The 12,268-nt window shown below is 40.6% G+C and overlaps 1 protein-coding gene and 2 long non-coding RNA genes across 5 annotated transcripts in view; 2 read left to right on the top strand and 1 right to left on the bottom strand.

The window, feature by feature from the left end:
- The first annotated feature begins 3,017 nt into the window (after positions 1 to 3,017).
- On the top strand, positions 3,018 to 4,271 carry LOC123475445. The gene is made up of 2 exons (XR_006650529.1): positions 3,018 to 3,513; positions 3,598 to 4,271. It is a non-coding gene; the product is annotated as an uncharacterized LOC123475445 (long non-coding RNA).
- A 274-nt stretch (positions 4,272 to 4,545) lies between these two features.
- On the top strand, positions 4,546 to 8,748 carry LOC116929233. 3 transcript variants are annotated; one of them, XR_004397716.2, is made up of 3 exons: positions 4,594 to 5,415; positions 6,966 to 7,360; positions 7,448 to 8,748. It is a non-coding gene; the product is annotated as an uncharacterized LOC116929233 (long non-coding RNA). The 3 variants fall into 3 exon arrangements; XR_004397717.2 differs by having other exon boundaries at positions 4,808 to 5,415; positions 6,966 to 7,058; positions 7,192 to 8,748; XR_004397715.2 differs by having other exon boundaries at positions 4,546 to 5,415; positions 6,966 to 8,748.
- A 181-nt stretch (positions 8,749 to 8,929) lies between these two features.
- LOC116928913 (abnormal cell migration protein 10) overlaps positions 8,930 to 12,268 on the bottom strand; it is a 30,700-nt gene continuing 27,361 nt past the window's right edge. The window contains 1 exon segment of the mRNA XM_032936050.2: positions 8,930 to 12,267. Coding sequence (XP_032791941.2) covers positions 10,165 to 12,267 — 2,103 coding nt within the window. The 3' untranslated portion in view covers positions 8,930 to 10,164.

Here is a 12,268-nt window from a genome sequence, read left to right as displayed (position 1 = left end):
GAAATTGGAAATAATGGTCGAAAAATTGATAGTTCAGACTTTGAAGATTTACGTGAAAACATAGATAATTAAGTGTTTGAATTGTTGTAAACAATTTTAGTGTTAAACTAACTAGTAATAGATTGGTTATGCTTCCCTCTTTGAAAGCAATAAGAGTGTATTAAGTTAAAATGTGTATGTGTATTAAATCATTTTAGAAACTGGGTCATCAAATATTTCTACATGGAATATTAAATAAAAAATTTATGAAAAAAGGAGAGAAAATAGGGTAATCGAAGGTGTGGGTAATAGTGTGCTCCCTGTAAGGTCCAGTTTTTGAAGATGTCAAATATTGTTTTGTTTTTCAGGGAAAATATATATATAACGTTTTCCTACGTTTGTTAGCCATCTGTTGCTAAGTGTTCGTGCTTCTTCACATCACCACTAGATGGTGTAGTGGCATCTCCGCAAATTATCGAACATTTTTTAACGACAGATTTGGAAGAGTGGTAATATTTGCTCAATGTCTCATAGATCTATTGCCTAGAATGAGAAGTGTCATTCGTTGAGATTTTTTTCTGGCGAGTGTTTGGATGTTAAAAAACAAAGGTTCCCAGATGCAACCTTACGTACCAAATAACGCGTGGAAAAGTAACCTTCTCGTGTATTATCTCATGAATGGCATCTTCCAAATTCTGGCTTACTATTCAAAGCAATTCACTAGTTGTAACATACCACGTGTAAGTTAAATTGCTTTCCGCATCCGAAGGATCGGTGTTCGCACGCAGATCTCTTTTGAGCATCTCCGAAAGGCAAAAAAAACTTACATTAATAATATCTCGTAAAATGGCAGAACATCCTCCTGCCACGGCGGAATCCCATTGCTCCCGTTGCTACTTTGAAAGATTGTACCAAGGATTAATCATGTTTAGGGAAACTGTTCACGGTTTTCTTTGGCAAATGATTGACACTCATCTTCCTTGTAAATTGTAATCTTCCTTGTAATTCTTTTTCTTTGTAACAGGGTTGAAAGAGGGTGAAAATATTTGTGGACAGTTCAACAGGAATGTGTTTTAGTAGGGATTTAATAGCCTACCTCATCAAACGCATTATCCCAAAATTAGTGTCATATATAAAGGTTTTGAAATTCTGCCAATGTTATTTGTTAAAGCTGTTAGTAATAATTTTACCGTATTACTACGATGTAGCCACGGAAAGCATCGAGCCAAAGCAAAACAAGATGTGTTAGGGAATAAATAACGCCACAACGGTTTTAAAACTGTTGGTCGAAGACTATGGAAATTGTTGAGAATTGACAGTGATTCTAAGAAAGAATGTTCAGCAGATCACAAGCGCTCTAGTGAAAATGTAATATTCAACGTGGCTATGTGATATAATGTTTGCCTCGTGACAGTATTCGAAAATGCGGGATTTTCATTAATTAAGCTTCAGACATTTCTTTCATTCTACGCTAGGTGGCAGATAACTGATGAGCGTAACTTTGAAAAATTAGACCAATACATATTAAAAACATTTTCCTCTTTCTCACCAAGAGATAAACTTTTACTTTATATTGTAAAGGGCGTAATCCCAAAACATTTGCTGAAGGGGGATGGCAACTTCAAGCATACGCGATTCCAAAATTTTCAATGTCATCTATGGTGATACAAAAATGTTTGTCCAATTTTTGTAATACTTTGAACATTATATACATTTAAAAAATTATCTTACATCATACGTTACACATGCACTTTATGCCAATTTTGGAACAGTCTCCAATACCCCACAATTACCTGTGGTGGCATGTGTGAGAGTCTGATCCGTCGCCATCCTACAAGGGAAATGGAATTAAAGTAACAACATGGCAGCTGACTCTCGCCTTGTTGTTAAACAATAACGGGTCATGTAATTGTTGCTACCGAAGAGCAAGTGGGAAAGCGGCAAGTTGAATGATTTTGCAAACTATTTCAGTACGAATATTTAAGAAGACTAAATGGGATTTTAAAGGAACTGGCGATGTTAACCGTTGTATATCTCCTGATGTGCACTTGCATTCGAATAATTTTCTAGAGACGCCCTCATAGCACATTCTTCAAGTTATCCAAATTGTGATCTTAAAGCCATAGTGACTTTCAAATAGAAGGAGCAATTATTTTTTTGGAATAATTTTTCCAAATAACTATGAACGAATAAAATAGACATGTATTTACAGACATGTTACAGCATAGTTAACAATTCAGTCGCCTTTTTTGCAGTTAGGTTATTTATAACCGACACAATATTTAATAACGTTCATTTAACCAGAAAATTCTAGTTGAATGAAAACCCATAAACGGAAAAGCGTGAGTGAACTAACAGGAGCTAAAAGAAAGCACTTGTTTTGAGCCAGGATGGTCAATCTCAAACTTTTTTTTTTCACGATCCACGTATATATTCGTATGTGTGTTGTGTTTTTTGTGCATTCTACTGCAGAAAGAATACGAGATAGCGTAGACGAAACAAGAATAAATTTACAATCTCCAGTGTTTCGGAGACGATGGTCAACTGGTCATCTTGCAACTGTAAAAATCGACCTTAGTGATATGTAACATGCGGCGGTTGCATCGGCAATTTGGTATCGCATTCGTTGCGGCATCACGTTACCAGTTTTATCTATTTGCCGTCTCATTTCCCTTTATTTTGCATAATTTCCGTTGCCTTCTTCCGACGGGTTGACCACCCCGAGTATGCAAAATTAAAAATTGTTCTTATAGTTACTCAGTACCAAGTGTGTGCCACGGATAAATTGGTTATCATCATGGTTTGAATAATTTTTATGTTGCAAGTTTTTATTGAACTAAAATTGGTAGCTCTCAATTTAAAAGCTTGTTGATGTGTTTGATTCCCAGACAGGTTGATCGATTTAAGCTTCGCAATGTTTTCGCATTTGCAAGACCAGTCCGCCCGCCTGCACTATAGTTTTTTTTTTCAAGAGACTGAAGTCCGTTGTGCTCAGCATTCGACGTGGGGGAGAAACGTAGTTTTGTGCGTGTGTGTGTGTGTTTGCTTAATTGGTATCAGGTTAACCCATGAGACATTCTTTTGTCGTTCATCCAAAAATATTACGCTTCTGGAGCCCAAGTCAAATTGAAGGTTGATCGAAAGTTTGGCATTTACACAGTTTTGCAACCGTTGAGCGTGTCACCTAAAATGAATGATAAGAAACTTGCTTTTTTCCATCGATTTCTAAGATATTCACGTTGTGCAAACGACAGGAGTTGACTGTGTCTGTTCAATGTCTATTCATTTCTTGATTCCTATTTTTTTTTTCCCCCACTAAATTATACCAGTGCCGCGAAGGTCACACATCTAAAATTCAAACTTCTGGTAAGGAGCTTGTTGTCACATAGAATAATAGTTAGATTTTATCGTCCCTAGATGTAAACATGGTTAAATCAGCGTGAATCATGAAGCATATCTGCTCCTCTGTTGAAAACTAAAAAATGGTTGAATTAAGAACAATTTAATCAACATTATGAGGTGGAAGTGCAAAAGGTAAACGTTCCGTCAATTGCAAATAGTAAAAAGAATAAGACATCATTTTTTTTTTTGTGGCAACAACATCCCTCGCTTTTTCAGCTGGGTTTCTTTGAGCGCGGACGAGATGTTTATAAATGCTTGTACTCAACTCCAAGAGGAAGAAAGAATCTACCGACATGGCTTCACTATCTCGAAAGATCTAAATAGAGAAACTATCCTGACAGATACAAACGACGTTACTTTGACGCTCAAAAACGATATGCATCGAATTTTTCTTCTATATTTCTTTTGGCTATCAAATTTTAAACAGAGTTTCTTGTTTTGTTCTAGGTTTTTATTGTTATTTCTTTTAATGTCGCCCCTTGTTATAGGTGTTCTCTATAAACTTGAGAGTTTAGAAACTTGTTTCGGATCGTCCCCCTCTACGGCCTAAGGGAATGGAAGATTCTGACCCATCCAGGCCATCCACCCAATTCAACCTGTAAGGAAGGAAGAGAATTTCTTACTGAAAAATCTCGTGTCAGAACTCGTGATTCAATTTTCAGTTTCATTTCAAAATTTCGTTGGTACGCCAAAAGCTGCAAAATGCTCTTTTAGCGCGAGTAGCAACCGGTCGTCCGCAAACGCCCAACGCGGGTTACGTTGTATAAGCTTGATTTCTGTTATGGAATACGCTCTGATGGAGTAAATATTCTGGAATTCTCCAAAAAATTACACAGGGTAAAAGGCGTTCAAAACCTGTTTTTGGTTAGTTTATAAAAGTTCAGTTTGCATTTCTGTTGTTTGCTGTTACATTCTCTTTTCATTTCTCCCCGATATTCGGGAATCTAAACGAAATGTTCACTGTACGATGCAAACTATATGCAGGGCAAGAGTATGCAACTAATGGCGATTTCTAGTGATTGCTAATTAGTAATTGTAAGTCGCCGGAAAGCTCACAATCAGATGGAATGTTTTTTTTTGTTTTTTTTGTTTTTTAAAATTTTATTTTCCAAGAGTGCTGCCTCTGCTGGAAACATGACTTGCGGACCGACTGAGACGGAAAGAGTGTGTTCGCCCTTTGCTATTCTGGTTAATAAAAACCACTCCCAAAAAAAACCGGCTTTTCTTACTCGATCCCGCGGTCATTCTCCTCTTGAATAGCCAAACTTGCTGGTACCCATCTGCATTAATGAAAATGCTTAAAATTACAATTTATTAAAGCCAGCTGATTGACTTTCAACATTCAAATGGTTTTCGTTGAAATTTAAAGCGAGTAAGGTTAACGAAAAGTTGTCGCCTGTTTAAGGTCATACCAATACGGGCAAAGTTTTTCAGTTTTCCCTGTGCAGCGAAGGTCAGTCTTGGGAACAAGTCGTTGCTATCAGTCAACCAGAATGTTCAAGCCAGTCGTTGACTGTAGCGCAGACATTCGGGTTTTGTTACATTTCATTTCTAAAAATCATGCAATCAGCAAAGAAAGGACTAAGGAAAACCAACATTTTAGCTTGTATTTTACTTCATCCAGGGTTAACATCATGACATATTGGATGTGCGTATAAATGTACAGCTTTAATCATTTTTTTTAAAGTCGGTGTTATTATAACACTAGAAGTTTTGCCCTTACAAGAACCTAGAGGAAAAGAATCTGGTATCACTAACTAGCGAGGACCCGAAACCTCCTCAGTCCTCCAATTAGAAATTGGGGAGGAGATAGTCCGAGAAAAGTCAGAGGCGAACAGCCATGACACCCGCACTGGACTTGGCTCGCTTCACAATATACCAGACTGTGGGGACTGCTTAGTTGGATTCGAACTTTCAATCGGTAAACACACTGCGAAGAAGCTGCTCGTCATTTTTGAATTTTGAACGACTTGATTTCGATTCTGGAGCCAATTTTCCTACGCTAGCAGACACGAAGATGCTGGTATCACAAGGGTAAGAATTTTGTGTTGTTCTTCATTTCAATTTGGGGTTTGTTTGACACTTTTTTAGTTAAAAACCCTGGGAGTTTTTGATACAGCTAATGGGAGGAAAAGATTGTTGCATGTAAAGCAACACGTTGGATCTTCGTTTAGATTCATCGATGGAGTTCATCGCGCGTTTTTTGTTTTTTTTTCTATTCTCTTTTTTATTTTTTCTTCTTCCTGTTTTCGAGTGTCAGAGGACGAGGGGGGATGTAAAGAAGCGATAGCGCGGCGATGCCTAAACATGGCCATCTGACCTTGTCACGTGATTTGAATATTTTATTCCGAAAGACGATGGGAAGCAAGAAGAGGATTAAAACTGCTTCCCCTGCAAACGAAACCCTTGTGTGCGAGGGTTCATCAGGTCATCGTAGACATTTTCTATCCAAATTTTTCCATTCCCCCCACTTCCCCTGTTTGTTTGATTTTCATTAATTCACGTCCAAAGGGGTTGTGATTGAAATTCAAGCCACCGGTACGCCAATTCAATTTTTTCATTTTAATAAGTTAAATTTTCGGGTGGACAGTACGACGATGACCTGAGTTGATACGAATGACGAAGTTTGTCGCTGCTGCTTTTCGTGGCGCGACACTTCTTTGCGTTTAGATACAGAGGCTGACGGAGAACCGGTATTTCCTGATTTCCCCCGATGGTTGACTCTGGCGGTCTGATAATGGAAAGATTTTTCTATAAAAAAAAAAAAAACGAGAGGCAGAGGCTTTGAACTTATCTGTTATGGAATGCATTAGAGCGATTCATGCTTCATCACGCCACAACGAGAGTGAGAATATAGTTATCCCTACTAGGGTCTGATTCTACTTTTCAAAACTCGAACCAATGGAAATTACCATTGGTAAGAAAGACCAAGCTTCAAACGCATCGAAATTCCTGCTGTTGCTATGTAGATTTGGTTAGATATATTTAGCGTTATAGCCGTGTGCACTTTGTACAAATCTAACCATCTTGCTGCCGAAATTTCCAACTGCTTTTTTGTTTTCCTTGTTCACATCGTCAGTTGCATGCCCCCCTCGCCTTTTCTCAGCTTTTTTAATGAAGATTTTTCCTTAGATAACTTTCACGAGAGAAATGAAGGCAACCGGATAAGTCGTTCTCTCTCTTGTTCAACTTGAGCTGGAAATGAAATCATGCTTCGTAAGGATTTAGGCTCGTCAAGTGGGAGCTGATTGTCTGTTTATGTTTAGACAGGGAATGATGAAAAAGGGCGAAAGAAAAAGAAAAAAATAACTGAGTGAAGTAGATTTCCATGGAACGATTATGCCAGACATGGCCACTATACGCTAGGCATTTCGTTTTCGTGAGTTCGTCTGTGGTCATTAGAACGGAGGCTTTTTATCTCGAGGGTTTTCGTTGCAACCATTTCTGTGTTCCAGGACAGCATAGATGATCAACAACTCGCTCTTGTAAAATAGTACATTTTTATTAACATTTCTGGTGATTTCAAAGTTTCCCCATTTATTGTTGTATTGCATTAATTAAAAAATGCTTTGTCTTTTTAACAGATCCTGTTTCGAAATTGCATATTGGGGATGTCGGCATTTGACCCAAAATCTGGAACATGTGCTCCAAACCAAAACCACGACGTGGTAGCACAGGTAATAAGATAAATATTTCAAATTTCCCTACTAAAATTGTCAAAAGAAAATTAGAGCGTAGCTTCATGAACTTTGGTTTCAGCTTATTATTTAAATTGTTTTGCATTATTCATACGTTCACGATGAATATAAGGTTTCGAGTACTCGTTTGGTACGGAAAAGAGTGCCCATCGTTCTATAAATAGAACATCCATACATTTTATGGTTATTTCTACGCTCCACACGACCCTTCAATGAAGACTTAGAAATATACTATTTGTTATCCAATGTCTGACGCAGCTCTCGAATTAAAAAAGAAAATGGTAATTGTTATGTGGCAATATAGAGAGCTAAATATGAATTAAATTTATCTTTTGATTTTAAAAGTGACTTTTTCTTCTTCTTTGCAGGCATCGTGGTGGCTGACAGCGCCACGAAAGGATGTCCCACCCGTACAGCTTCAACTTAGACTTTGTTGAAATAATACGCTTCCCCTACACTATCATTGGGAATCTCTCGAAAATTCTTAGTTTACATCTGGGTTATGACTTTTGCAAGCGATTGTCGCTTTCTCCCTAAAGTTTCAAAACATGCAACAACAAAAAAAAAAAAAAGAGCAGAACAAGGATGGCACACACACACACACAAAAAGAGAGGGGAGGGAAAAGATTTGAATTTCAATCATGTAAGCTTTAATGAATAGTGTCGACGTTGCTGTAGTAATCTGAAGCTGGATGTTTCTACCGATAAATCCGACTCGGGCTATCGCTGCGACCTTGGTGACCTCTTTAACCCTGCCTCCCTCTTTTCTGCTGCCTAGTCCAGCAATAGTTCGATTGAGCTGCTGCTGGAGCCACTGATAAGTATATATTCAAATTTCTTGCGGAGGGCGGTGGGGTGCAAGAGTGCGGGTCACGGACGCGAGCTCTTTTTATTTTATTTTATCGTTTCTTTCGGCCTCCACGATTGGTGGCATCCGTTCATTTTTGGAAGACTTGTAACTTCTTCTTAGCAGTTCAGCCATCAAAAGTCATTCCCTTGGCTGCCATCTGCGACTCGACAACGATTTTCTTTCTTATCTGTTTGAGCAAATACTGGAGGGAGCATCAGGCCAAACGCAATACTGTTTGTCCAGGAGGTAATTTTTTTTTTTTTTTTTTTTTTGTTAAATGTTTGGAGAAAGAAAAGAAGAACTGTGTCCCATTTATGATCTTTTTTTTTTAAAATGATGTGCAAGCAAACTGTTTTAACCCATTGGCCTGTGTGCATTTCTCTATCGTCTGGCCCGACAGGGTGTCTCGGATCTGGTGCTTAGATTAGCAGCTACGTCCATCTTAACAGATAGAAAAACGAATTTTTCTTTTTAAATTTCTTTTATTATTAGATATTTTTTAATAGTTTATATATACATAAGTTTAAAATGGTGCTCTGTTGTACATAACGTGTTTTGAACGAATCACCGTCTAACTGAGTATCGGTTTCCATCTTACCGGGCAGCATTAGATTGGCTTTGTAACAAGCACCATGTGTTTCTAATACTGTCAGGTAAAGATGTCCTCCGTGCTTGTGAATCATCGTGGTCTCCAACTACAGATTCAATTTTTAGTTTTAAATGTTTTTGTTTTTTTAAAACTTTGTACGATATTATTCTTTTATTTGCCATGGAACACAATGTTTCAGCTGGAAATACACCCCTCATTTTGCAGAATTATTGCCCGTTTTTAAATGTAATCAATGGAATACGACGAAATAGTCTTTTGAAACTGATCCTATTATACAATAGAAACGTGAAACAATAACAAGGATGAAACGGCATTTAACTTTTATCCACAAATATAATAATAATAATAATAACAACAACAATAATAATTAAAATAAAAAACGCGATAAAGTTCGTGGAATCTTTCCGCTGGATTGCGAAACTGTATTTGATTTTTATTAACACATCTGAAATAGCATTATATACCAGCAGCGCATGAGGTCGACTTTAAAACAGAAAAGAGAAACTGTATATAAGAAGGAAAGACGGTAATACACGTTATATATTATGTATGATACATAACACAAATATCGAAACCTGTGTAAATCGATTCATTGATCCCCATTACATTTTTTTTTCTCCCCCGATACGAAAAACCAACATCACACGCTCGTCTGTTTGACGCGTGAACACAAACACGCGCACACCTGATTTACAGTGCAATAATATAGGACAGCTCCAAGTAAGTGGATGAATAAGCAGGTTCTCGCATTAAATCCGATGCTCCTACATCATGTGACAAAACCACTAAAGTTTATGAAACAACAAAGATAATTGGGTGGGTAAATAAAATAGTGACCTGCAGCGCCACGGTTTACAAGATCAAATGCGATAAAGGATATCAGTATGGGGAGACGGTAAAGGAAATACAGTAATCACACAACCAAAAAAACAGGGGCGAGGGGGGAATCAGGAAACTGCAAAAGACGAAGAAAACATAAACTAAAAAATAAAAAAAAAAAAAAAAAAATGGGGGATGTAATTGGAGTGTCAACAAGAAGCGCGAATATTTAATTTGGCACTTGGCGATGCATCTTACTCTTCTCAAAATATAGTAGTTAAAAAAAAATATATATATATATATGCTGGTAGGTAGCAAATTTCTTTTTCGCTAAGTAGTTTACCGGCACGATATCCTGGGTGACGCCAAATCATATTTAGCGATTTTTATAATTACCATTAGGTATAAAAAGATAATGATAAAAGAAAAGAAAAGAAAAGAAAAAAAAAAAAGAAAAAGATGTTTGATACCAATTCGCCAACAGGTGCTGCATTTTCTCATTTAAACTAAGATAAGAGCTGCAACAAGAGTAGCTTACACAGCGCTGACCAGATAACTCCCAAAACATTTTCTGGAAAACTTCTGCAAAATTTTTTTACTAAAATAATAATAGAAAGAAAAAACAAGGCACTCCTTCTCTTGGAAAAAAAAATTATAATAATAACACACATGAAAAATTAAAAAAATAAAATTAAAATAAAAAAAAAAATTAAATCCTGACGAATGTAGACGTCGTCTCATCCTATGTACATAAAGACATGGTCGGTATTTGCTATTTTTAGTTTCTTTTTGGAACGCTTGAAAAATTAATGAATTCGAGTCGATAAGTGGGTCGTTTCGCTTCGCTTCGGCGGAGGAGGGGGTAGGCGCTTGCTGCTGGTCGTCGAAACACTCGTCCCAGTCGAGGCCGAGCTCATTCGCGCTGAATGCGTGTGATTCGGATGAACAGGCAAGTATGGATGCGTGTACTCCCGGAGTTCGACCGTGTTGCGATAGTCATCGCCATTTGTGGCAGAGGTGGCGACCGTCGACGAAGAAGGCACAAACACATTCTCGTAGAAGCCCATCGAGTTATCTGAAGAGCTGACATCAGAGCCGGACCCGTAATGCTCAGCCACCCACGCACGGACACTGTTCTCTTTATAGGCGGCCGGAACGGGCGCGATGGGCGGCGGTTGGTCTCTGAATCCAAGCACCGAGTGCGGCGTCACTTCCGTGTCGTCCTTGCATTTCTGGGCGACCTGCCACTTCTTCTGCATCACCCGTTGCAGGTCTTTGAGAAACTCGCGCGGCGGAGTCACCGTGCACCCGGGGGCCGTCAATTTCTGCGGAATCGGCTGCTGTTTCAGCGAAGAACGCAAAGGGTCAACCCGTTTCGGAAGGACGGGCGGTCTGGGCGGTTTCGGAGGCGAATTCATCGGCGACGGGCTGCAGGCGACGTGTTCGTCGAACGTGATCCTCCTGTTCTTTTTGCTCGGGCTGCTTTGCGTTGGCGGAGGTGGAGGAGGAGCCGGCATGGCCGATTTGCCAGAGTTGGCGTAGATGGCTTGATTGTTGACACCCTCCCGCTTCGCAACGGCCATCAAAGGTTTCGGCGGTACGTTAGGGAGCAACGAGCTCGACTTCAAACAGGGTTTCAACGTTCCAGGCGCGCTCGGTGGCGGAGGGGTAGGACTAGGAGGCTTGGATCTCAATATGCGAGGAGACATGGACTGTTGATAGGGAAGAAAAGAGGCGTTGGAAGCAAGTAATTCGGCTGGCGGAAGCGGGAACGAACCGCAGTCGGTCTGGTTGAAAGCTTCCGGCGGAGGAGGAGGCAGCAAATCTGCATCGCAGCTAATGCCATCGTCTGGAGAGCTGAACGTGGGTGGCGGCGGTAGCGGTAGCGAATCGACATCTTGCGAATCGTTCATCTCGTGGACGACGGATCGCGACGGATCGACAACGCAGCTGACCGGAGCCGTTTGAGCGTTGGATGCAGCGTTGGATGCAGCGTTGGATGCAGCGTTGGATGCAGCGTTGCTTTTGCGCCGGATCGTATTCACCTCCTCGTTAAGCGATTTTCGGCAGCTTTGCCTGAGCGTGTTGCGGGCCTCCATGGCCGATGGGCCATCTACCGTGTCCCCCTCGAGTTCTTTGACCAGCAATCGCGTCGTCGTTGTCAAGGGCAGCTTCGGCGTCATGGATGGCTTGCGCTTAATGGTGCCCATCGGGAAGTCCGAATCGAATGCATTTTCAAAGGTGGGCGTGGCTGTGCCGTTGCTGGAACGCTCCGACAAGCATCCGCTGGATGAAGAATTGGACGCTCGGCTTTTAAGGCTGTCTTGTCGAGAGAGCGGCCTCGACGCATTGGGGAACCCAGATATTCCGCGTTCGAGCGTGTTGACCGGCGTTTCGTTTTCGTCCGTCAAGGACTCGACGCAAACGGCCGCTGTCGCTGCGGCGGCGCCGCCTAGGCTGACGGAAGCCAACGAAAAGCTGCGCGCGTTGGCCAGCTGGTCCAAATCTTCCTGCGCCAGCTCTTCGACCAGCGCGCGGTAGTTGTCCAACAAGGCCCGTCCGTGTTTGGCAATGCGGATGCCCATCACCCACCTGGCCAAGGTTCTTTCGTCTTCGGCGCACAGGTACTTGATGTACTTTGACGATCTCGACTGCAGTTTGGGATGTTTGATGGCGAAGCCGAAATCTGTGGGCGATTTGAACTTCTTGCGCCACGAGACGCCAGTGTAGACTTGATTGACGTCGAACGTGGCCAGACAGACAAGGTCTTTGGAAGACTTGGACGACGACTTGCCCTTTGGTGAGTAGTAGATGCCCGAAGCGCGCAAGACAAAGTAGAATCGCTTCCAGGCTTTTTTGCCCTCAGCTTTGAGGTAAAGTGGACCTTCGATTTCGGGTACACCGACGCCA

The sequence above is a fragment of the Daphnia magna genome, linkage group LG8, assembly GCF_020631705.1.
Source record: "Daphnia magna isolate NIES linkage group LG8, ASM2063170v1.1, whole genome shotgun sequence".
NCBI lineage: Eukaryota > Metazoa > Arthropoda > Branchiopoda > Diplostraca > Daphniidae > Daphnia > Daphnia magna.
This window is presented reverse-complemented; position numbering and strand designations above follow the sequence as displayed.